Here is a 24,743-nt window from a genome sequence, read left to right as displayed (position 1 = left end):
GTGATATTAAACTCTTCTGGGATGATAGTGAGTCAACACTTAGTGTTGTAAGCAGTACAGAAAAATTGATGGATGGTTTTGAAACCTTGAGTTATACTAGGTAGACCACGTAGATCAATTACATCTGGACGACAAGGGTTAAAGTTTGTGTGGAGTGGCCCCTCCCTTCGGAAGTCTTGAGTGTAATAGAAACTCTCAAGCATAAAGCTATTTTCTACCCATCATGGCTGCACGGCTGCTGCAGAGGAGTCCCGTTGCCGTGGCTCAGCTCTTCTCCAGAGGGTTGACGAGTACATCAACAAACTCGGGCTCTCTGGAGAAGCCTCGGACAGTGAAGGATCTGCCGCACGTCAGCGTCTTGGAGTTGCTCTACCGGATGGTGGTTCAGGGTTTCTACAGCCGGGCGCATGAACTACAGGTACAATGCACTCATTGTGTTGCATGTTGGTTTTAAATCACATCTAAGTATGTAACATTTTCTCTGCTTGTTCCCTTTGCTGAGTTGAAATGTTTTGAACTAAAATGGGCAACTTCTTCAATTTTGTGCATGGGTCCTTGAGACTTTTTCGTGTGTCCTGTTATGATAGACATGTCCACCAAATTCCGTATTGATTGGTGAAACTGGTGTCCCGGGCTTACCCCCCAACTTTCCAGCAAAGTAAATTCGCCCCAAACGTCTGCTTCAAACCAAAATGGCAAACGTTCTTAATGGACATGGGATCTTGAGACTTTTTTTGTCCGATTACCCAATTACGTGTCAGTTGGTGAAACTGCTGTCTGTGGCTGATTTTTATTTTTTTCCCCCAACTTTTCAGGGATCAGCCCTGAGGCAATTTGTTCAAAAAGACTTATTCAGACCAAAATGTCTGTGGCAATTGGCAATAGGTTCTTGAGACTTTTCGTGCGTCCTGTTACGATAGATGCGTCCACCCAATATCGTAGCAATTGGGGAAACTGGTACTGTAAAGGTACTCGGGGTATATACTGTATGGTGTTATGTTTAAATGGCGTTGGGAATATGTAGACATCTTTGCAAAAAATGGATATTAGTATGGTATAGGACTTCATAGTGCAAAGTGTTTCTCTGTATGTCCATTTGCCTAATGATGCACCAGGATTGGCATTTCATCCTTGTATTCACTCACCAGCTCTATGAAAAGCAGCTCTATGGGCCCATATACAGAGACGGATTAAAGACCGTATCCCTGAACACCCCGAAGCTGCTAGAGGAACTCTTGAGAAACGACGAAAGGTTCCCTTGCAGAGGAGACATGTCTTTTTGGAAGGATTATCGTGACATAAAAGGATTCGGCTATGGACCTTTCACAGTGTAAGAACACACAGCAAGATGCATTTCCATTGCAGTGCAATGCAATCCCTTTCCTTTCTGTGTCCAAGCAATGGCTTGTAAAATGAGCAAAGTCCTGTCAGGTGAGAATGTAAAAGCACATGCAGAAGTAGTGCCAAGGGAACAATTAACAATGGGAACAATCATTGACCATTGTTTATATCTGCCCTGCTGTTGGCTGGCGACCAGTCCAGGGTGCACCCCGCAGCGGTGGGTGTAAGTCACAAGACATACTGAATGTGTGAGTCCAGGCAAGAAAAGCAGGATCTCACCTTGGACTGGTCGCCAGCCAATCACAGGGCACTTTAAGACAATTAAACATTTACACACACATTCAAACTCACATTTAGTCTATAAACCATAGATGACTTTTGGTTAGAGAAGCTGGGTCTCACCCTGGAGTAGTGGCCGCAAATCGCAGGGCACATATGGATAAAGGGCCATTCACACTTAAATTCACACCTATGGACAATTTAGTCTTCAATCAACCTCAGCTGACTATAGGCAAGAGAAGCAGGGTCTCACCCTGGATTGGTTGCCAGCCAATGGAAGGGCCTACATATGTAAACCAGGGGTGTCAAACTCAATTTTTGTTGTGGGCCACTTTGTAATTATGGTTTCCTTTAGAGGGCCTTATGACTGTAAAACTATATAAATGTATAAATAATCCCCTCACCATATTATTACATACAGTATAGACAAAAAAAGAACGGATAACTAGTTTTGAAATAGGCGGCACGTTGGATGACTGGTTAGCACATCTGCCTCACTAGGGTCACGGGCGTGCAGGAGCCTATCCCAGCTATATTTGGGCGAGAGGCGTGGTACACCCTGAACTGGTCGACAGCCAGTCGCAGGGCACATATAAACAAACAACCAGTCACACTCACATTCACCCACCCGCCGCCATGTCTTGCCATAGACATAGCCTTGAGTGCTGAATCTTACAGCCACATTGAATGTGGCAAAGCTCTCATAGGATTAAACTTGCGACCAGTTCAGGGTGTACCCAACCTCTCGCTCGAAGATAGCTGGGATAGGCTCCAGCATGCCCGTGACCTTAGTGAGGATAAACGGTACAGAAAATGGATGGATGGATGGATGGATGTATTTGACATTTATAACATAATTTTGCTCATTATAATTTGTGGACACCCGGTACGGTGGACGACTGGTTAGAGAGTCTGCCTCACAGTTCTGAGAACCGGGGTTCAATCCCCGGCCTCGCCTGTGTGGAGTTTGCATGTTCTCCCCGTGCTTGCGTGGGTTTTCTCCGGGCACTCCGGTTTCCTCCCACATCCCAATAATATGCATGGTAGGTTAATTGACAACTCTAAATTGCCCGTAGGTCTGAATGTGAGTGCGAATGGTTGTTTCTTTGTATGTGCCCTGCGATTGGCTGGCAAACAGTTCAGGGTGTACCCCGCCTCCTGCCCGATGATAGCTGGGATGGATGGAATTTGTGCACACGACTGGTGCGAAAAGGACTCTGAACTGGTCGCCACCCAATTGTGTGTGCCACGCACACGGGGACAATTCCTTGGTTGTCAATGAAGCTAACATGCTGACAGTGTTTTGGGTTGTGGGAGGAAGCTGGAGTAGCCTGAAAAAAGCCATGCAAGCACGGTTGTGGGGTTTTTCTTCAGGTACTCCAGTAAACATGCAAACTCCACACAGGAAGGCCCGAGCCCAGATTCGAACCCTGAAGCTCAGAACTGAGGCAAACGCGTGGATCACTTAATACCCTTACTATCAACCTTTTCATTGCCAATATGTGAAATGAACCATCTCGATTGAAGTTGAAAATGGGTTCATTTCATTTTATTTATGTTCCAAGGGAGGGGGAGAGCTGGTACAAGCTGAGGGTGGCGTTGAACAAGCGCATGATGTATCCCAAAGATTCTGCCCTCTATGGCAGAATTCTCAACGTGGTGGTCGCCGACTTCATCGCCAGGCTCCGCTATGTGCGCCGGGGCAGCCCAACCGGAGATTTGGTGATGAATTTGGCCAATGAGTTTTATCGTTTTTCACTCGAGGGTAAGGAGGGTTCTCGCCACACTCTTATGCTTTGCCTTTCTGTTTTTTTTCATTTGTTTTTTTTAAATACCTGCAATGTCGGGAGGTCGATTTACTGTTTTGAGCTGTGCGCAAAATTTTTTGTTACGAGCACTAGACGTGCAGCGAAGCTCATAACCAGCAGCAGTTGACAGATAGTGAACAATTTTTCCAAAAAGAGTCTTCAAGCTTTTTAATGCTTTTTAATAATGAGAAACACTATATGGGCTAACAAAACCACCATTGATAGTGCGGTCGTGATGAACTATTAAACTGATTGTATTTGAACACAAATGGTAGCATAACAGGCAGACAGCGCATACAACAATACTCACATCATGTACTATGTCAAAGTATTATACTGCCCCATGATGCCAAGGTCTGCAGATCAGAAGGAGCAGCACATTGAATTAAACATGAAATCATGACAAAAATGGTTTCATTCTTTACATTCTATTTAATTATGTTAATACTGTAACATTTTATGCAGCATACATACAATTTTGTTGGTATTTTTTTTTGGGGGGGGGGGGTGAAATGGATGAATGCTATTTTAATATGGAATATGATTCGAGTGACGAGGATGGTCACAGATTGAATTAAATTCGTAAGTCAATGCAACACTAATAATTGGTGTCAAGGAAGTATGTTGAAGTGATATATCTTGACTGAAAGACAAACTTTATAAATTGGGTAGGAGCTAAGATTAGCCTGGGCTGTTATGGAGAGTCTTCCAGGGCTGTTGGAATTCATATAATCTGTAAGCCATTTATTTTTAAGGGCAATGTTTTAAAATGAGTTGGAAATTATACTGCACGTGTTTTTGGATCATTGTTAATAAATATTTTGGGAGAAGGGGGTGTCAATTACTCTGTGTTTCACTGTATGGCAGAGCTCAATCCCTATCCTCTACAAATAGATTTACTTCACTTCCTTAACACCAATTAATAGTTTCCTATTGGCCAGATCTTCTTCTTAAAGCGTTACAGAAAGTGCACACAAAAGTGAATGGGGAGTTTTGAATAGCTGAGGATATGTTCCATAGACAAAAATACACATACAAGGGATCTAAAAAGTCTACATAACCCTGTCCAAATGAGACCAAGATAAACCATTTCATAACCTTTCCCACCGTTAATGTGATCTGTAACCTTTACAACTCATTTGAAAAAGAAATCTAAACAACCAAAATAATGTGGTTGCACAAGTGTGCACACGATCTAATACTTGGGGGTATGACTATGTTGAGAATTAACTAATCACATTCAAATTCAGGTCAAATGGGAGTCAGCACACATTTGCTATTATTTAAAGGGCCCCCACCTTTCAGACTGAGTAAGTGGGTAGTAAATATAGGCGAGATCATTATTTAAAAAAATATATATACTTTTTGTGATATTTTTGTTTAGTGGTGAGATTTTTCAAATGTAAAATACTGTATGTTCCTTAGCTCAATAAAGGTTGAGAAAACAATGAAATGTTCCACCTAGGTATCGCCACGATATTGTTTGAGACTAGACTGGGCGCTCTGGAAAAGGACATTCCGGCAGGTACGCAGCAGTTTATCGACGCCATAGCCAAGATGTTTACCAACAGCCTGGCCGTGGTGGTGATGCCCAAGTGGAGCCGGAATCTGCTGCCCTACTGGGGACGCTACATCGATGGATGGGAGGGCATCTTCAGCTTTGGTAATGTGTGAAGCATGGCGTTAAACTTGATCATCATAACCTGAAATGTATGACAACGTTGACATGTCTATCATAATGGGACGCACGAAAACAAGACATTTACCATTTTGGGTTTAATCACATTCCCTCAGTCGTACCCCGTGGAAAATTGGAGAAAAAAAACTGCAGTTGTATCCAATCGACATGAAATTGGGTGGACATGTCGATCATACGTAACAGGACGTCAAAAAAGTCTTAAGGACTCATGGCTGAAATGGTACAGGACAGCAACCATTTTGGTTTGAAGCAATTCCCTTAGTCGTACCCTCTGGAAAGTTGGGAAGAATTGGCCTCCGACACCAATTTCACTTATGATACAAAATTGGATGGACATGTCTATCATATTGGGACGCATGAATAAGTCTCAAAGACCCATGCCCGAAATTGAACAGGATGCCTACCATTTTGGTTTGAAGCTACCATTTAAGACGAATTAGCTCAGCAGTGTCTCTTGCAAAGTTCCCCCAAAAATAGTTTCACCGATCAACACAAAATTGGGTGGACATGTCTATCGTAACAGAATGCATAAAAAAAAGTCTCAAGGACCCATGCTTGAAATTGAACAGGAAGTCAGCCATTTTGGAAGAATTCCTTCTGTTGTATCCCCTGGAAGGTAGAAAACAAAATCAGCCCCCGGCACTACTTTCACCAATTGACATGAAATTCAATGGGCATGTCTATCAGGACGCACGAAAAAGTCTCAACAACCCCTGCCTGAAAGTAAACAGGAAAGGGGCCAATTGGGTTTGAAGTGGCCATTTAGGGCATATCTCAGGCATCGTACTTTGACAAACTTGTACTACCCTTTTTGTCTACCAAAGGTGGGCAGAGCATTGCATCAAAGTTTGATGACCATTTTGAGGGATTGCCATGAAAAAGCATCACCGCTGCTTATACAAAATTAAACATTATCTGCTTTTATTTTCAGCCAAGATGTTGATTGACAAGAAACTTTACGACATTCAGCAGCGCATTGACCGCAACCAGGATGTGGAGGGAGAGTACCTGACGTACTTGCTGTCAAACACTGAGATGGAAACGAAAGACATATATGGTAGCATCGCCGAGCTTCTCTTAGCTGGAGTGGACACGGTAAATGTTTTATTCTAACACAGTGATTCTCAAAAGTGTGGTACCTAGCACTGGTGGGACGTGGGCTGCCCCTAGTGGAATGCGAAGACTCACTGAATTAAATGTTCAAACTTCATAATGTCGCAGTGGCTTATCTCTATGATTACATCCAGTATCGTACATTTCTTAAGTACCGTTCAGTTGTATTTAACTTTCAAGTTCAATACAATTGAATGTAATCTTTTAGAAATGTTTGTTTTCTAACATATAACTCTGTACAATTTCTTTCATTTTCTATTTAACATGTGTAATACATTATAATTGCATCATGATTAAAATACAGATTTTTATTTTCCTACCGAATATTAAAGTGTAGCATGTTAAATATACCTTTTTAGGAATAAAACCGCTACCTCGGTTTGACAATAACTTAAGCCTACTACTGAATGTCATCTAGGCCATTCTTCTTAAACTAGGGTCCAGTGAGGCATAATTTGGGGGTCTGCAATAAATTATGTCATATAATTTTTTTTTTTTTTTTTTTTTAAAGTGCATATGTATTAGCTCCCTACCTTAGCTTTAGGTCAACGAAAAGCTCTAATAATATGATAAAAGTAACATCCCTGCATGCGTGCAGTATTTGGAGCTAGCGATGTTGATGGGCAAATATGTATTTGTAATTCCTAGTAAGTTTAATTTGGCCTTTCTATTGAACAGCTCATGAATATTTTGGTTGAACCATTCCAAAAATAAATCGTTACTATGGCATTTATGGGTGCACATGATAGTTAAGATTATGAGGGTGTCTTTCCCCCCCCAAAAATGCCCTTTAAGGCATCCCTTGACCCAAAAAGTTTGAGAACCCCTGATTGTAGGCCGAGTAAAAAGAACAAAAATAAACCAGTATGCTATTAATTTATTGTGAAATGTCATCTGATTTATTATTGTTGTGCCAAAAAAAAAGAATGCAATAAAGTGCAACTACTAATAAAACTAACTTAAAATGCACAAAAAGTATTAAATAAAACAAAGACAAAAAGTCCAGCAAATACAGTACAGAACACTGCTGTAATGAACCTGAAATAAGGTGACAAAATGGTTTAAAAACAAATATAAAGTTGATTAATTCGCTCTTAAAACTATGTAAAAATGTGCAAACTATTCAGCAATTTAAAAAAAACAACAACTATCTTAATCCAAACATTTAAGGGCCCAAAGCCAGTGCTGAGTTGCACTGAGTACTGAAAATGAAAGTTAGTCAAGTTCTTATGATGTTATTCCTACTTTTTTTTTTTTTTTGTGGCTCAGACCTCCAACACTCTGACGTGGACTTTGCACCTGCTGTCCCAGTACCCACAAGTACAGGAGAAGCTTCATGAAGAAGTGTCTGAGTTGAAAACAGCAGATGGGACCCCATCTGCGGGGGAGGTTACCAGTATGCCGTATCTCAGAGCTGTCATCAAGGAAGCGCTGAGGTACGGGTCATTGGATTTTTTTGCTTTGTTTTTCACACATGGGTTTCATGTTGGTTGCACCATGTCCGAAAACTCACCTATGTTTGAACGCGTGGGAATCCTGGGGAAAATGTATGTATTTTAGGGGTCGCTAACAGGACTCCGTATAAGTCACTCAGTAGTGCCCCCTGGAAAGCCATTTTGGTTTGAAGCCGCCATTTTGAGTTAATTATAAGCCTTGTACTTTGGTGAACTTCAACTAGAGAGTTCATCGAAATGTATTATTATGATTTTATATATATATATATATTTTTTTTTTATTTAAACCTGTCCATGGCTGCGAACAGAGAGGCACTAGTTTACATGGCCTTGCAGAATGGTGGATCTGTATGCCTTTGTGCTGGAACAGTTTTGCTGTGCAACAGGGGAGTTTTAAATACTGCCTCTACTTATTTTTATTATTTTAAATTATTCCGATGCTTATTGAAAATACAGCCGGACAGAAAAGGGTTTTAGGGGACAGACAGAGGGACAGAGTGGACAAGGGGACTAGGGATGAAAACCACAGCTGAACAATAGTGAGACAGTCTAGATATTTGAACACAAGTAATTATTTGTAGATTGGGTTTTGGGAGTTCATCGAAATTAGTCCCAGCTGGTAGCAGGTATTGTTGAGAGATGGTTGAAGCAAAATGTCAAGCATTTTCCCCTACACCATCCGTCTAAAGTGGGCGGAGCATGGCATCAAACTTTGACAACCATTTATGGATTCGCCATGTAAAAGACGGTTTAAGGGGCCCATTCGTCATTGCTTGCAGTTTTAATTGTTATTGTTTTTTCTTACAGGATGTATCCAGTAGTTCCTTTTAATGCAAGGGTCATGGCTGAAAAGAGTGTTGTTATTGGTGGATATCAGTTTTCCAAAAATGTAGGTCTTCCACTCCCTTTGTTTAAGGGTTCTCAAACTTTTTGGATCTGGAGACTCCTTACAGAGGAGACATTTTTCCAAGGACTGCCTCATAATCCATAACTACCATGTGAATTATTCATTTTTTTAACATTTCAACCTAAATATTCACGAGCTGTTTAATTCAAAGGAAATGAACCAAATTAAAGTGAATTAAATTCAATATTTATTCATCAGTAGCTGATGTGCATTGCTTTCACTAACATGGCTGCGAACAGAGAGGCACGAGTTTACAAAAGCACAGTCAGTGTTCAAAATCAAACGGTCTCGTGACTGTTTTTCAAAAATGTGACGAGCGACTTTAATTCCTGCTGAGAAACAGATAACACGAGCAGGATTATTTTCACATTGTTTGGCGTATGACCCATTTATATGTTGCAAAAGTAGTGATTTATCCATGTTGTAAAGTTTGAACCCGATGTATGTGGTGCCAATTCACAAATATTTTGCTGAGGTCACTTTGTGTGAGAGAAAAACCTACCTACTGTATATCTTATCTTCGTAAAAAAAAAAAAAATTGTTTTTCTTGTAAAGTTACAATATATATTTTTTATCGTAACATTGTCTTGAAAAGACACCTTATTCTCTCTCTACATTCTCAAAAAAATACACCTTTTGCTCTAAAAAAAATTGACTTTTTCCTGTAATATACCTTTTATTCTAAAAAAAAAAAAATCTATTCATTTGGGAATTTCAGATTATTTATTGATACGTATAAATATTTGAGTTTTCAATTGGCTCAAAGCTAAGGCACGGATGAGTATTTGGTTTAGGATGTTTTTTGTAATTTGCCTGCCGGTACCCATATGTAGGTATGCATTTTTTTTTTTTAATGATACAGCATAATGTTTGGCAAATTATTTTCCGGATCCCCAAGTTATGCCTCGCAGGAACCCAGTTTGAGAACCCTGACCTAGTGACGTTATCTTTGCCAATTTCCTATTTTGCTGCCAATAATGGTATCTCCACTAATTTGGTCATTGGTGTTTGTCCAGACGGTTTTCACATTTTGCCACTACGCCATCAGTCACGACGAGGAAACCTTCCCAGAGTCGTTCTCCTTCAAGCCAGAGCGATGGCTCCGGGACGGCCGAGAAAGGCCCAATGCTTTCGGCTCCATGCCATTCGGCTTTGGCGTGAGAAGCTGCGTCGGGCGCAGAATTGCTGAGCTGGAGATGTATCTAGTTGTATTTCAAGTAAGTAGCTTTTTTTTGTTGTTGTTCAAACATTCACCTGATTTTATTGTATGCTAGGTGGCGTGCAGGGAATATGCAGTATATACGATGTTCCTAAAATGTCCTGTAGATGAGAAGAATTCTACTTCTGATGATTCTGATTAGATTTTTAAAAATACTGTAGGTAACAATATTGATGAGTACAACTTTATGTTGTGCTTTGTTTGTCTTTCAGATAATGAGGATGTTTGAGATCAAACCAGACCCCAGCGTCGGCGAGGTGAAATGTCTCAACCGCACCATTCTCGTTCCAGACCGACCGATCAGTCTACATTTTGTAGACAGGGGATACGAAAAGACGGCCTAGAAATTGGCTTGTCTGACGGAAATACAGTAAACGCCCACTATTCCCAAGGGAGAGGGACTAAGCCCTGCCACGAATGGTGGAAAACTTTGAATTATTGACATCCCGCCCCCACCAAACGGCTGCCTAAACATGCTCGATGATGGCGCCAAAGCACTACTTTTCTGTCAGACAGGGCTTTGGCACCATCTTGTGGCATTTTAGGGAGTTTTAGAAAGCTAAAAGGCAAGTTTTTCAGTGAATAACAGAAGATAGTTTCCCAAAAGAAATCCGCCAGTGGTTGAATTTGCAAGTAGGTACTGTACATTTTATATATATATATATATATATATATATATATATATATATATATATATATATACTTTTTAAACTGTAAATTTACACTACATTCCAAATTATGCAAATTATATTTTTCTCAGATTTTCCTAAATAGTCAATGCAAATGACAGTCAGCATAGTTTCCAAGTCATCAACTGTTTGAGTATAATTCAAATATTGTTGAACAAAACTCCCAATGATGATAGTATTTTTTTCCAAAATTGAAAAACCTAAAATGCACTGTACCAAATTATTACGTAAAACAAAATAAATAAATAATAAAATATTTAGGTTTATATATATATATATATATATATATATATATATATATATATATATATAAGTAAGTAGCATACATACACATACATATATATATGTATAATATGTAGGTTGTAAAGAGCTGAAAGTACTAATTTGTTAAATTTGAAGGTTTTGGAGATCACATTTACTGAAATCAAAAACTGTTTCAATCAGTAACATCGTAACAGGTTGTTACATTTTAACATAGGACCACTTAAAAAGGCTCACTCAGCAGAGTGAAAACATACACAAACTCATACAAAGACTCTTCGTAACTCATGATAACAACCCAAGCTAAGCTCCTCCATGACATACAAAAGATCCGTCGAGGTGTATCACTTCAACATACTTCCTTGACACTAATTACTATTTTCCCATCAGCCAGGGCTTTGGCTTTAAACATTCCAGAGAAAGCATGCCACTAACATCGCTAATCTTTGAATTTGTTAGTTGCTTAATAACTGAGAATAGGTTTCACAGGGGGAAAAAATAGTGGACTGTGAATAAGTGGGGGTTTACTGTATTGGGATGAAAACTTGTGGTGTGGGCTATCATCATACCCTGACCTCAACTCCATTGAGAATCGGTGGCGTATGAGGCCATTGTAAATGTGAGTTTGATGTGATCAAAATAATCGGACTGGCAGTATAAATCCAGCCTAAAAGGATCTATTTTGTGCGTGCGTGTTCGTGTGTGTGCCAAAAGTGCATTAACGATGTATTGAGCAAAGGCAGTGAATACTTACGTACATGTGATTTCTTGGAGTTTTTATTTTATTATTATTTTTTTTTTAATAAACTGGAAAAAAAATTGTCATTATGGGGTGTTGTGTCAAGACTTTTGAGAAAATGAATGTATTTATTTCATTTTGGAACCAGGCTGTCACATAAAACATGGGAAAAGTGAAGCGCTGCCGCAACATGGCGGGAAAGCACTTTAAACAGAGATGATCACAAAGCCTCAGCACCATGCACCTAGTTTTCCATTTTTTTTAAAGGAAAGTACCACCCCAAAAAATACTTAGCACTCCCAGTACTACCATCATGACCAACATTAAAATACAGTAGTATAGTAGACTGAGGTTTTATTCTATAAAGTACATTTAATATTATTGTAAGCCACTCTACATCATGCAGTTTCAACATTACCAGTGTGCTTAAATATAGGAGCATAAAAAAAATATATATCTTGATTTAATTACAAATGCACTGCACAAAAGGTAGCTAAAACCTGTACCTACGTAAATGTTACAGTTATAAAAGATTTAATGCGATTGAGTGTCCTTAAAAGTTAAATACAACTGAACTGTACTTAACAAATGTACTGTACCGGATTAAATACAAGTTTAAACCCCTGTAACGTCATGCACATTTTGAACATTTAATTCAGTGATTGTTTCACTTACCACTACAGGGAGCCCCACACTTTAAAAATCACTGATCCAGCGTGTACAAAATTATGAACCCACGTTACATAAACAACTGTATTCAGGAGTTTATATATTCAACACAAACAAACCACTTTCACGAGACTCATCGATAGTATAAACTAGCATTATGCCGAACTGTGAATATGCCGGGATTCACTGTATGTAGTTGATAATAGCATCCACTAAAAATCCCTGTATAGTGATTAGTTAGTAGGGAATGATGAATGATTCCGAACGGAGTCGCTACATTTGGAACCATCAAAATCAAAGGGATTTTTATATAGTGGACTATATAATTGACTCAAATAAAAAATATATTATTATTATTTTATTTATTTATTTATTTTTTTACAAAGTGTAATTACAGTATGCACCGTAGTATTTGTGTGTAGCATGTGTGCCTTTAAGGGGCATGTCCTAGTAGGTCACATCAGGAGCTTGAGTCGGGTTGGCTGTTTTTTTTTTTTTTTTTTTTTCCCCAGTGTGAGCGTTGGGTCGTGAGTTGTGGCCTAGAGCAGCCCCTTGCGAGTGTTCTCATTTTGTGTTTGTGTGTTTGACTGTCGTGTTCAGTTAACGGCTGGAAGTGCATTGGTGACTGTGGCTCTCCTTGCCCACACATGCCAGGGCATCCCAGTACCTTAATTGCCTCATTGTTTACGTGTATGAATTTGTGTGTCTCTCCACGTGTGTGTCTGTCTGTGTGCATCTTGTGCGTGTGTGTGCATTTTTGTGTATGTATTCCTATGTGCATCCGTCTTTTGTGTCTGTGTTTGCATGTCTGATGTGTGTACGTGTATTCGTGTGTTTGTGTGTGTCTTTTTGCAACTGTTCGTTTGTGGCTACGTGTATTTGTGGGTCTCTGTGTGTGCTTCTGTGTGTGTCTGTGTTTTTTTGCGTGTGTGGACGCGTGTCGTGCATGTTCAGCAACCATAGCAACCATTAGCAACGGAGTCTCAAGATAAGAATACAACTTTTCGGCATTTCCGCCATTCTCGTCACGGATGTGTGAGTGAACTAACTTGTGTTTCCTTCCTTCATTCATTTATTTGAAAATTAGCAATTTGTGTTTTATTTGACTACGAGATGGCCTTAATATAGCGTCATATAAGTGATTAATTTGAACGCAACGCGTACTCAATGCCCTCCTGTTTTCCAGCTTTTGAAGCGTGGCTTTTGACATTGTGTCTTTTACGAACGTCACCGCATGTTTTTGTGTTTCTTTTACATATATAGCCATTGTAAACGTGTCCACATATTAATAGTTTGTTGACTTTCGCGTGTCTGTGGGGGACCAGATTTGGCTTGTTGCTACCTGTGGCGCATTCAGGTGCTCCTCGTATAGTTGGCTGCGGAGATAACCCAGCATAATATCTGCACGTAACACTTTTGTTTTGCAACGTGGATGTGTTGTCTTCAGACTGGTAAGTATTTAAGCGGTGTTGAGATTTTTTGGCTACCATAGTAACTGGGTTGTGTCGTTTTATTTGCTGGCTAGGCTAATTCATTGTCCTCTTAAGACAAACAGATTCGTCTCATCATCTACAACTACTTTGTTTCTAAATCTTTATTGCGCAAAGGCACACATTTTCTATCAGAAAAATATCACATCACCGAACAAAAATGTCACCAAAAAAATGTAAATAAAAAAAATACGTATATTGAAATAATGATGACAGTGGGGGCTGTTGAAGAGCATTTACAAAGATACGTTGTTTGTGGTCAAATGATTTTAGATCACATCTGCCTTCGAAATGGCAGACATAATGTTTCTGTAGACTTTCGAGTTCATTTTTTGCTGCTGCCATCATGATGTTCAAGTCCAGGTAAAGTGATGTTCACACAGACGATGTAGTACGTTTGGAATACCCCTTTCTCACTTTTGTCTCATCAGTCCGTAAAACAATATCTCCTAGAATTTTTGAGGCTGGTCTCTGTACATCTTTAACAACATGGCCTTCCTAGCGCATAAGATGTTATTTTCACTTTCCAAAGGTCCACCAAAAGGAGCTGTGGATGGAATCGAGACCTTCGTTTTCACCATGGCTGCAGCTCAAGTCGAGCTCTATTGGAACAGATGGAGAAAGTTAGTTCAAAGTTCACAAGATTTAGGGTTAGCTCTGATGTGACTGTGATTAATTATTTATTTATTACATTTTTTTTGGGTAGTGTCTGTCGAAGTCATGAGTGGAGAAGCGGACGTCGTACCAAGTATGGGAAGATGTCCGAATCTCACGAAAAGACCCTCAAACAACGACCGCATGCTCCCGATTAAAAAACGCCGGAGCCTACGGAAAAGTCTGGTTAAATATATATTGTAAGTTGTGGCGTATTTCTTACTGCTTATATGATTTATTTATTATTATGTCATTTCTGTCAAACGTAAGTACAGTCAGATGTCAGAGGATTCCGCCAAAGCCCTGTTTAATAGGAAAGTAGTACATTGGTGTCAAGGAACTATGTTGAACTGAGAAACTGTGATGTGCGTGTTGGGGAGGAGGGAATCTTAGCCTGGGTTGTCAGTGAAAGTTACGGAGAGTCTTTGACATGTGTGCAGGTACACTTTGGTTGCATTCTTTAAAATTTACATTTATAATTGTATTTATTTTTAGCCAGGAGCAACAGCAGCAGGCTGAAGAGGATGACGACCCTTCAAATAGTGATTTTGAAAAGGTGGCACTCACGCACGCAGTCTCTCTCTCTCTCTCTCACACACACACACACACACACACACACACAGAGACACACACAGAGACACACACAGAGACACACACACACACACACACACACACCACACTCGATCCGTTTAGGCTGTATATGCACTGCAGTTTTGATCATTTTGACGACGTTAAGCTCACATTGACAATTGGGTTTGATCCCTGGTGTCAAACTCCAGGCCCGGGGGCCAGATTTGTCCCACCACATAATTTTTTGTGGCCCGTGAAAGCAAATTATTTGTGTCAACATCCATGATTCTTACTGGAATCTCTACCAAAATTTCAATTTGTCATATGTAAGAAATAAAGAGATATTTCAAGCATTTTATTTGTACGAAACCCCTTTTTGCAGTAACTCGATCAATAGTTGAACAAACTTCTGATTTCAAAACTAGTCATCCATCGTTGGATATATGTGATAATATAATTAGACGATTAAACATTTACATGGTTTCACAGGGCGGCACGGTGGGCGACTGGTTAGAGCATCAGCCTCACAGTTCTGAGGAGCAGGGTTCAATCCCCGGGCCCGCCTGTGTGGAGTTTGTATGTTCTCCCTGTCCCTGCGTGGGTTTTCTCCGGGCACTCCGGTTTCCTCCCACATCCCAAAAACATGCATGGTAGGTTAATTGAAGTCTCTAAATTGCCCCTAGGTGTGAATGTGAATGGCTGTTTGTTTATGTGTGCCCTGTTGCCCACACACTGTTGCTGATATTTTGGCCCATTCGTCCATGCAGATCTCCTCTTGAGCGGTGATGTTTTGGGGCTGTCGCTGGGCAACACATACTTTCAACAACCTCCAAAGATTTTCTATGGGGTTGAGATCTGGAGACTGGCTAGGCCACTCCAGGACCTTGAAATACTTCTTACAAAGCCACTCCTTCATTGCCCGGGCGGTGTGTTTGGGATCATTGTCATGCTGAAAGACCCAGCCACGTTTCATCTTCAATGCCCTTCCAGTTGAAAGGAGGTTTTCGCTCAAAATCTCACGATACATGGCCCCATTCACTTCTTTCCTTTACACGGATCAGTCATCCCTTTGCAGAAAAACAGCTCCTAAGCATGATGTTTCCACTCCCATGCTTCACAGTAGGTATGGTGTTCTTTGGATGCAACTCAGCGTTCCTTCTGCAAACACGACAAGTTGAGTTTTTACCAAAAAGTTATATTTTGGTTTCATCTGACCATATGACATTCTCCCAATCCTTTTCTGGATCATCCAAATGCTCTCTAGCAAACTTCAGACAGATCTGAATATGTACTGACTTAAACAGGGGGACACGTCTGGCACTGCAGGATTTGAGTCCCTGACGGCGTAGTGTTACTGATGGTAGCCTTTTCTACATTGGTTCCAGCTCTCTGCAGGTCATTCACTAGGTCCCCCCGTGTGGTTCTGTGATTTTTGATCACCATTCTCGTGATCATTTTGAACCCACGGGGTGAGATCTTGCGTGGAGCCCCCGATCAAGGGAGATTATCAGTGGTCTTGTATGTCTTCCATTTTCTAATAATTGCTCCCACAGTTGATTTCTTCACACGAAGCAGCTTACCTATTGCAGATTCAGTCTTCCCAGCCTGGTGCAGGTCTACAATTTTTTTTCTGGTGTCATTTGACAGCTGTTTGGTCTTGGCCATAGTGGAGTTTGGAGTGTGACTGTTTTAGGTTGTGGACAGTTATCTTTTATACTGATAATGAGTTCAAACAGGTGCCATTAATACAGGTAACCAGTGGAGGACAGAGGAGCCTCTTAAAGAAGAAGTTACAGGACTGTGAGAGCCAGAAATCTTGCTTGGTTGTAGGTGACCAAATACTTATTTTTCCACCATAATTTGCTAATAAATTCTTTAAAAATCAGACAATATGATTTTCTGGATTTTTGTCTCATTTTGTCTCTCATAGGGGAGGGATACCTATGATGAAAATTACAGGCCTCTCTCATCTTTTTAAGTGGGAGAACTTGCACAATTGGTGGCTGACTAAATACTTTTTTTTGCCCCACTGTAAGCTGTTACTGCAGCCGTATCAAAAAACGCAACACAGAAGGAAAGAGTGCGTAAAAGACAGAAAATGTCCAAAGTTTGGAAGTCATATCTGTTACGTATCAGATTTTTATCCACATTTCTCAGAGGCCCGGTTCCGATCTGAGGCTGTCCTATTTCATTGGTTTTTTTTCTTTTTACTCTACCATAATGCATATCTAAATTGTTCCACTACAGAGCAAAAAACAAAAACAAATCTTATCTGTGAACTTAATCATGCAGTGTAAGTCCAGCAAGCAAGCCAAAGTGTGCACAATGAACATACTTAAATACTGCTCGTATTATCCTAACAACAGGTTATTTCTAATGTTCTGCCACAGAAATATTACCATTACATTCAAAATGGCATCAACCTGGAGCATCTCACTCCTCTGCAAGACTCGTGGGTGAAGAATATCATGGGGAAGGTGCCAGGTCACCTGAAGAGCCAGAACGAAACACTAAACGTGCTGCTCGATGAAGTCAAGGAGGACTACTTGCTCAGCATCAAGACTTCAATCTGTAATTACTCTCTCCCTCTTATGGTCTTTCTTATCCTCTTCCTGTTCAATTTTGATTTTGGTTGCTTGACACTTTTGTGCGTCCTCTTACGATAGATGTTTCCACCCAATTTCGATGGGTGAAACTCGCGTCGGGGGCTCATTTTTTCCCAAGTTTCAATCAATAGATCGATCGATCAATCAATCAGTCAGTCAGCCAGTCTGTCAGTCAGTCAAACAAAACTTTATTTATACAGTACTTTTCATGCATGGGTTAGTTGGTGAGTTTTCACGTGTGTAGCCCCCCCAACAGACAAATTCTGGAATAAGACTAAACAGCGATTCCAATAGAGCCCTTAAAAACACAGGCTTTGTTCTTTTTTTAATCACAAAAATCTGGCATTTTACCAGGGTGTTTGTGTCCTGGCGGCACAACTGCCTAACAGTTCTGAGGACCCCGCCTGTGTGGAATTTGCATGTTCTCCCCGTGCCTGGGTGGGTTTTCTCCGGGCACTCCGGTTTCCTCCCACATCCCAAAACATGCATGGTAGGTTAATTGAAGACTCTAAATTGCCCGTAGGTGTGGATGTGAGTGCGAATGGTTGTTTGTTTATATGTGCCCTACGATTGGCTGGTGACCAGTTCAAGGTGTACCCCGCCTCTCACCCAAAATCAGCTGGGATAGGCTCCAGCACGCCCGCGACCCTAGTGAAGATAAGCGGTACAGAAAATGAATGGATGGATGTTTGTGTGCCCTGTACGAGTGGTTCTCAAACTGGGGCCTGAGAACAATAAAGTGTTATTTTTTTAATTTATTTTTATTTATTTATTTATTTTTTTTAAACAAAAGGCCATTATTTAAGTCCATCCATTTTCTATCCCAGCTAGCTTCGGGAAAGAGGCATGGTACACCTTGAACTGGTCCCCAGCCAATCACAGGGCCCAATATTAAAGAAATAGTTTAAAAAAAAAAAAACTTTTTTAGAACAAAAGGTGTATTTTTTTTGAGAATATAGTCCTATTTTCTTTTAAAGTAAATTGAAGGTTTCTTTTTCCAAAATAAAAAGTGCAATATCATGAAAATAAAGTATGACTCTCTTTCCCTGCTAAATTTTGACTTTCATATTATTTTACTATGACTTCATCATGGGGAAAAAAAAAATATATATCTAATTTCGTTCTGTGGTATTTTTATCCGGAGACAATACATCCTTTATCCTTTTTTTTCTTGAAAAAATACTGTTAATCTCATGACATCAGTATTTATTTAATCACTACGACTTCCCCCCCTGTAAAATAGGCAACATTTTAATTCCTGTGGCATTTAGGGGTACAGATGATAGTTATGTTGAATTGGTGTTAGGATCATGAGGGGGTCCCTGGAAACATTTCTCTCTTGGACCCAGTCCCTGGACCCAAAAAGTTCAAGAAACCCTACTCTATACCACAGTGCATGTAATCTCATCCATAGTCCCTTATTGCAGTGAAATACACCTTCTGTGATCCTGTGGAAACAGACGAGGACTCTGTGAAAGATCTTCCTCTTCACAGACTTGAGTACATTTGTCTTATCTTCCATTTTGAGATTGTTGTCGATTGAAATGAATCTAATTTAATCCATTCTTTGTTAATCTCAGGTTGATGCGGGTGCCCAAAGCATGGAAAGATTCCTTTTTGTTTTCGCAAAAGAGGATGAACAACTGGCTGCACTCTTTCAACACCACCATGCAGCAGGTGCTCAACCTGTGGAACACTACTTACAGGTATGTATTCTCCAAATATGCCATTCATTAGTTGTATTAGAATCCTGCATCATAAAATGAAGTCTTCTCACAGAGATTTGCGTCTGATCGATACCGCCGAACTCCGGAGCAGAACCGAGTCCATGGAGTTGTCGGCATTTCAGCAAAATGCCAACGGTCAGATTGGCAACGTCAGAGGAACCCTTCTCAACAAGTGAGCAAGACAATAAAAACTAGAGAATGCAATTTGTGTAGAAATTGCGTGTGATTGCTGAAGGGCTGCTGTTGAACTGAAATGCTGTGAAATCTGGAACCTCAGTAAACAAACTTATTCGAACGGAGTCTTGAAACAAATTAAGTCCCTGAACCGACCTATATTTCGTACTCCATCCACATTTCTCGACCAATTCAAACCATTCCAACTTCAAGTGTCACATTCTGTATTTAATGAATTAAATGAAGTTTTTTCCCCCCCATCTTCATAGAGATAAAAAAACAAGATAAACATAACTTAGTCCTGGAGCTGGCGCAAATTAATTCAGTTTCTATTCATTTCAATGGGAAACATTGTTTTGGTTCGTGGACAGTCTCAGAATGAATTAAGCGCGTAAACCAAGGTTTCCCTATATTTACAGTGCCACCGGAAAGTATTCACACCCCTTCACTTTTTTCACATTTTGCTATGTTACAGACTTATTCTAAAGCTGATTTGAGCATAGTTCTCTTTGAAAAAAAAATCTACTTAAAATATCCCATAATGACAAAGTAAAAACATATTTTCAGACAGTTGTGCAAATTTATTAAAAATGTAAACATTTAAGCATAATAGGTACATAAGTACTTTTCACACCCTTGGCTTAATATTTTGTTGAAGCACGTTTGGCAGCAATCACAGCCTCAAATCTTCTTGTGTATGTCTGTATGAGCTTGGCTGTTTTGGGGCATTTTCTCCCATTCTTCTCTGAAGATCCTCCCAAGGTAAGCCAGGTTGGATGGGCAGCGTCGGTGGACAGCCATTTTTTTGGTCTTTCCAGAGGTCTTCCATTGGATTCAAGTCCAGGCTCTGGCTGGGCCACTCAAGGACATTCACAGGCTGCTCCTGAAGCCACTCCTTTGTCATCTTGGCTGTGTGCTTTGAGTCTTTATCGTGTTGGAATATGAATCGACGCCCTAGTCTGAGTTCCAGAGCTCTCTGGAGCAAATTCTCTCGAAGAATTTCTCTATATTTGGCAGCTGTCATCTTACCCTTTATGTGGAGTAATTGTGCAGTTCCTGCAGCAGAAAAACAGCCCCAGAACATGATGCTGCCACCACCATGCTTCACAGTAGGGATGGTGTTAGCCAGGTGATGAGCAGTGGTTCTTCTTCTCCACATATGACGCTTGCAATGCAGGACAACAAGTTCTATTTTGGTTTCATCAGACCAGAGAATTTTGTTTCTCCAGGTCGGAGAATCCTTAAGGTGCCTTTTGGCAAACTCCAAGCGGGCTGCCATGTGCCTGTTAGTGAGAAGTGGCTTCCGTCTGGCCACTCTACCATAAAGGACTGATTGGTGGAGTGCGTTAACAATGGTTGACATTCTGGATGGTTCTCCTATCTCCGCAAGGGAACACTGGAACTCCGCCTCAGTGACCATAGGGTTCTTGTTCCCCTCTTTGACCAAGGCCCTTCTTTCCTGGTTATTCAGCTTGGTGGGACAGCCAGATCTAGGAAGGGTCCTGGTGGTTCCAAACTTGTTCCATTTCCGAATAATCCATTTCGGAACCTTCAGTGCGGCTGAAATTCTTTTGCATGCTTCTCCAGATTTGTGCCTTCACACAGTCTGGTCTCGGAGGTCTGCAGACAATTCCTTAGACTTCATGACTTGGTTTCTGCTCTGATATGCACTGCCAACTATGAGACGTTATCTAGACAGGTGTGTGCCATTCCAAATGATGTTCAATCAACTTAATTTACCACAGGTGGATTCCATTCAAGTTGTAGAAGCATCTGAAGGATGATCAGTGAAAATCAGATGCACATGATCTTAAGTTTGAGTGTCATAGCAAAGGGTGTGAATACTTATGTACCTATTATGTTTGAATGTTTAAATATTTTATATATTTACGCAAATGTTTAAAAATATGTTTTTACTTTGTCATTATGGGATATTTTATGTTGATTTTGAAGAAGAAGAAAGAAAACTATACTCAAATCAGCTTTAGAATAAGTCTGTAACAGCAAAATGTGGAAAAGTTGAAGGGGTGTAAATAATTTCTGGTGGCACTGTACCTCCTCCTTCCACATTTCTCGACCGATTTCAAATCATTCAGTCTTAAAATGTTCAGTTCATTCAGGACTTTTCTGGAACTATTTGTCACATTCCCAAAATCATCACATTTTCACAATGAAATTCCCAAATTAACTAATTCATTATCAGCTGAGTTCTCCATATTGCCAGCAGTTTTTAGAGCATTTTGACTGATTTTTCAAGACCCTCAGAGTATTGTTCTGTGAAAATATAAGCACTGAATGTAACAAAAGAGTAGATTCTCCTGTTTCACTAGAAAAAGTTGTTTCTAGCTTTTTTCGATCTTTTGTAATCAGCAGTACAAGATGGGTTGGTTTCCCTAAAAACACGGGTTCTGACCAAAAATCTGAGAAACTGAGCTTTTTGTGAAAGGAAACATGTCGATGATGCTAATGTTTTTTTCTTTTTGTGACACCTTAAACTATAAAACAACAAAAACAAGACAGAGAAAGGGCTTTGGATGGCAAAATAATGTATTCACTTCGATACAACTAGGAAATGCTGACTCACCGAATTGGGGTCAGCATTGAACGTTATTGGCTTTTTTACTATTCTCTCCATGAACTGCATCAACTTTTGTCACGATTGCGACACACACTTTTTACTACCAACCACTACACATACTCCGTTTATGGCATTCATATACACTACATATTCGAGTGTGTGGTGCTTCAACTTGCTTGGCTTTCAACGTGTTGACATTTCTCGATTTCATTATCAATTTAACAAGCTGAGATGCAACCCTTAGTCTTTGTTTTCTACTCAAGAGCTGTGCTGATCTCAAATCCAAACTGCCATTGAGAGGGAACTGTTCATGATTGCATAACTAATTATTTTAACTATTAATGTAACTATATTCTAATAATTCCCCGTTTTCCAATAATCCACCTTTTTTTTTTTTTTTTTTTATAATTTTCATATTCCACATTTTATCTTAGAACATTTTACATATTGACTCCTTTCACATTTCTCTGTCTATTCAAACCTATTACAACGTCAAACTGTTATTATATCTAATTCAGGACATGTATGTCGCTATTCATCAAATTCCCCAAATTGCCAATAATTCCCCCAAAAAATTAATTTCCCAGTTTAAGAGATATTTGACATAATTACCTTCACAGTCCACATTTTTTTGACTGATTCAAACCATTCCACTTCAAAATGTTTACAGTAACTTATTCATTCTCATGATTCCATTCATTGATCCGTCCGTCCATCCATCCTAAATACCGCTTATCCTCACTAGCCACAATCCCCAAATTCCCAAAATTTTCAGGATTCCACATTTTCCATTGCTAATTTCCCAAATTAATGGAGACATTTTGCAAATCAACCTCTATCATTTGAATTCAGCTTTTCTTAGTCTAACATTCAACATTTGTGACATTTGAATGAAGTTCCACAGTATTTTAGTTCAGCGTTAGCACTTTTCAGTCTACATATGTTATATACAACATATATAATGTACTTGTTGGTTAACTACAGATGTAGTACTAGCTGTCATTTGCTGACTAGATGGCTTCCCGAAATACACAACATTTACTACCACGGGAGTCGGCGTAAACTGGTGCCCACTCAAAGCCAGATGGAAAAGCTGCAGTCTTTCTTTAACTGCGCCGCTACACTAATGGGCATCCAGCTGCAGAACCTGGTTTTAGACTCCATGAGTGAATACACCAGGTTAATTTGTCCCAGTCCGGTAAGGACAAAAACATTCTTTGTTATTATAACCGTTAGACGACACCCTCTTGCTGTTGTTCTTGATTGACTCTCTTATATCAGGACTCAGAGACAGCCTTTGGGCACTCGGGGTTTGTGCTGTTTCTGATTCTGGAGGATCGGGAAATCACATTGGAGCCAGACCTCAAATCCTTTGAGGACATTCTGCTTAATATATACGAGTTCATGCTCAGATCCGTCACAATGTTGCCACGCGTGGAAACCAAACTCTATGCAGAATGGGTAAGTGACTGTGTTTCTTCTCTTCATTTTTTTTCAGTGTCAACAGTCTTGATTCAACAAAAATTCTCATGGATATTTCACTAAGGGTCATACAAATATAAAAATACAAATTCCGAAAAATACAAATACAAGTTTCTAAGGGGTGCTACTGAATGACTTTTCATTATCACTAAAATACACGTGCTTGCAAAAATTGGTGTAAACAACATGAAAACCAGAGTGCAGAAAATGTTTTTTTTGCCGACAGCATTTAATGTGGGCGGAGCAGGACATCAAAGTCTGACTCAGTAGTACCCCTAGGAAAGTAAAAAAAGTCAAAAAATAAATAAATTGCCCCCCGACACCAGTTTCACTGATCGACAGATTTTTTGGTGGACTTGTCTATCATAACATTATGCATGAAAAGTCTCAAGGACCCATGCACGAAATTGAATAGGAAGTCATCCATTTTGGTTTGAAACAGCCATTATTTAGATGACTTCTTCTATGCTACTCGGCCCCTGGAAAGTTAAAAAAAAAAAAACTAGCCTCTGACACCACCCATTGACGCAACATTGAGCGGATGTGTGTATTATAACAGGGCGCAGGAAAATGTCTCAAGGACGCATGCCCTAAATTGTACAGGAACTTGGTTTTGGTTTGAAGCAGACATTTAAAAACTGCTACTCGATTGCAATCCTATTTCATTCTTCTCCCAGTCGAGTAGCTCCGGGGAGACTCTCAAACCGGTGATCCTACCAGAGATCATTCAGGCCCAGCAGGAGGAGGTTCACAGGGTGATCCACACAGAGTACGTGAAGCCCACGGCCTACATCCACGAGTACGACAAGTACACCACGCTGGTGAACAAGGAGGCAGAGGAGGCCATGGAACGTTTCCTGGGCGAGGAGCACACCTTCCAGGAGCTCATGAACGAGGTGATCAACTACCAGCAGCTGATCGACCAGATCCAATACACCTCGCGCAAGGTACGGTCAAATATGGTAATGACTGAGTCATCACTGTTAATGATTTTTTTTCAAAGTGAGTCTGCGAGTTTCCTCTACCACTAGGTTATATATTTGTGTGGCATTGTGTAATGGCGTGAGATGTCTGCAAAGTTTGTACGTATTTGTAAATAACTATAGCCGAACAAGTACGCTGCGGTAAACTGGCACACTCACAGTACGGCGAAGAGGGACAAACATGGAGACAGGTAGAAATGGCAAATCTACAACCCCAATTCCAATGAAGTTGGGACGTTGTGTTAAACATAAATAAAAACAGAATACAATGATTTGCAAATCATGTTCAACCTATCCATCC

General features: G+C 40.1%; 2 protein-coding genes across 5 annotated transcripts in view; both read left to right on the top strand.

Moving 5' to 3' along the window:
* The first annotated feature begins 102 nt into the window (after positions 1-102).
* On the top strand, positions 103-10,452 carry LOC133486533 (sterol 26-hydroxylase, mitochondrial-like). The gene is made up of 9 exons (XM_061791852.1): positions 103-418; positions 1,149-1,330; positions 3,186-3,385; positions 4,894-5,091; positions 6,059-6,222; positions 7,510-7,676; positions 8,502-8,583; positions 9,618-9,818; positions 10,033-10,452. Exons 1-9 carry the CDS (start codon positions 224-226, stop codon positions 10,162-10,164), a joined length of 1,521 nt encoding a protein of 506 aa, XP_061647836.1. The 5' UTR covers positions 103-223; the 3' UTR covers positions 10,165-10,452.
* A 2,655-nt stretch (positions 10,453-13,107) lies between these two features.
* dnah7 (dynein, axonemal, heavy chain 7) overlaps positions 13,108-24,743 on the top strand; it is a 95,315-nt gene continuing 83,679 nt past the window's right edge. For all 4 annotated transcript variants that reach the window (XM_061791641.1, XM_061791640.1, XM_061791639.1 and 1 more), the window contains exons 1-11: positions 13,108-13,213; positions 14,201-14,291; positions 14,375-14,522; positions 14,818-14,878; positions 17,283-17,463; positions 18,926-18,998; positions 19,079-19,204; positions 19,278-19,397; positions 22,992-23,175; positions 23,259-23,438; positions 24,137-24,406. In XM_061791641.1, the coding sequence (XP_061647625.1) occupies positions 14,222-14,291; positions 14,375-14,522; positions 14,818-14,878; positions 17,283-17,463; positions 18,926-18,998; positions 19,079-19,204; positions 19,278-19,397; positions 22,992-23,175; positions 23,259-23,438; positions 24,137-24,406 (1,413 nt within the window). In that variant the 5' untranslated portion in view covers positions 13,108-13,213; positions 14,201-14,221. The remainder of the gene's footprint in view (positions 13,214-14,200; positions 14,292-14,374; positions 14,523-14,817; positions 14,879-17,282; positions 17,464-18,925; positions 18,999-19,078; positions 19,205-19,277; positions 19,398-22,991; positions 23,176-23,258; positions 23,439-24,136; positions 24,407-24,743) is intronic.

The sequence above is a fragment of the Phyllopteryx taeniolatus genome, chromosome 12 (assembly GCF_024500385.1).
Source record: "Phyllopteryx taeniolatus isolate TA_2022b chromosome 12, UOR_Ptae_1.2, whole genome shotgun sequence".
In the NCBI taxonomy this organism is placed as follows: domain Eukaryota; kingdom Metazoa; phylum Chordata; class Actinopteri; order Syngnathiformes; family Syngnathidae; genus Phyllopteryx; species Phyllopteryx taeniolatus.
Note: the sequence above shows the minus strand (reverse complement) of the source record. Positions and strands in the feature narration are given on the sequence as shown.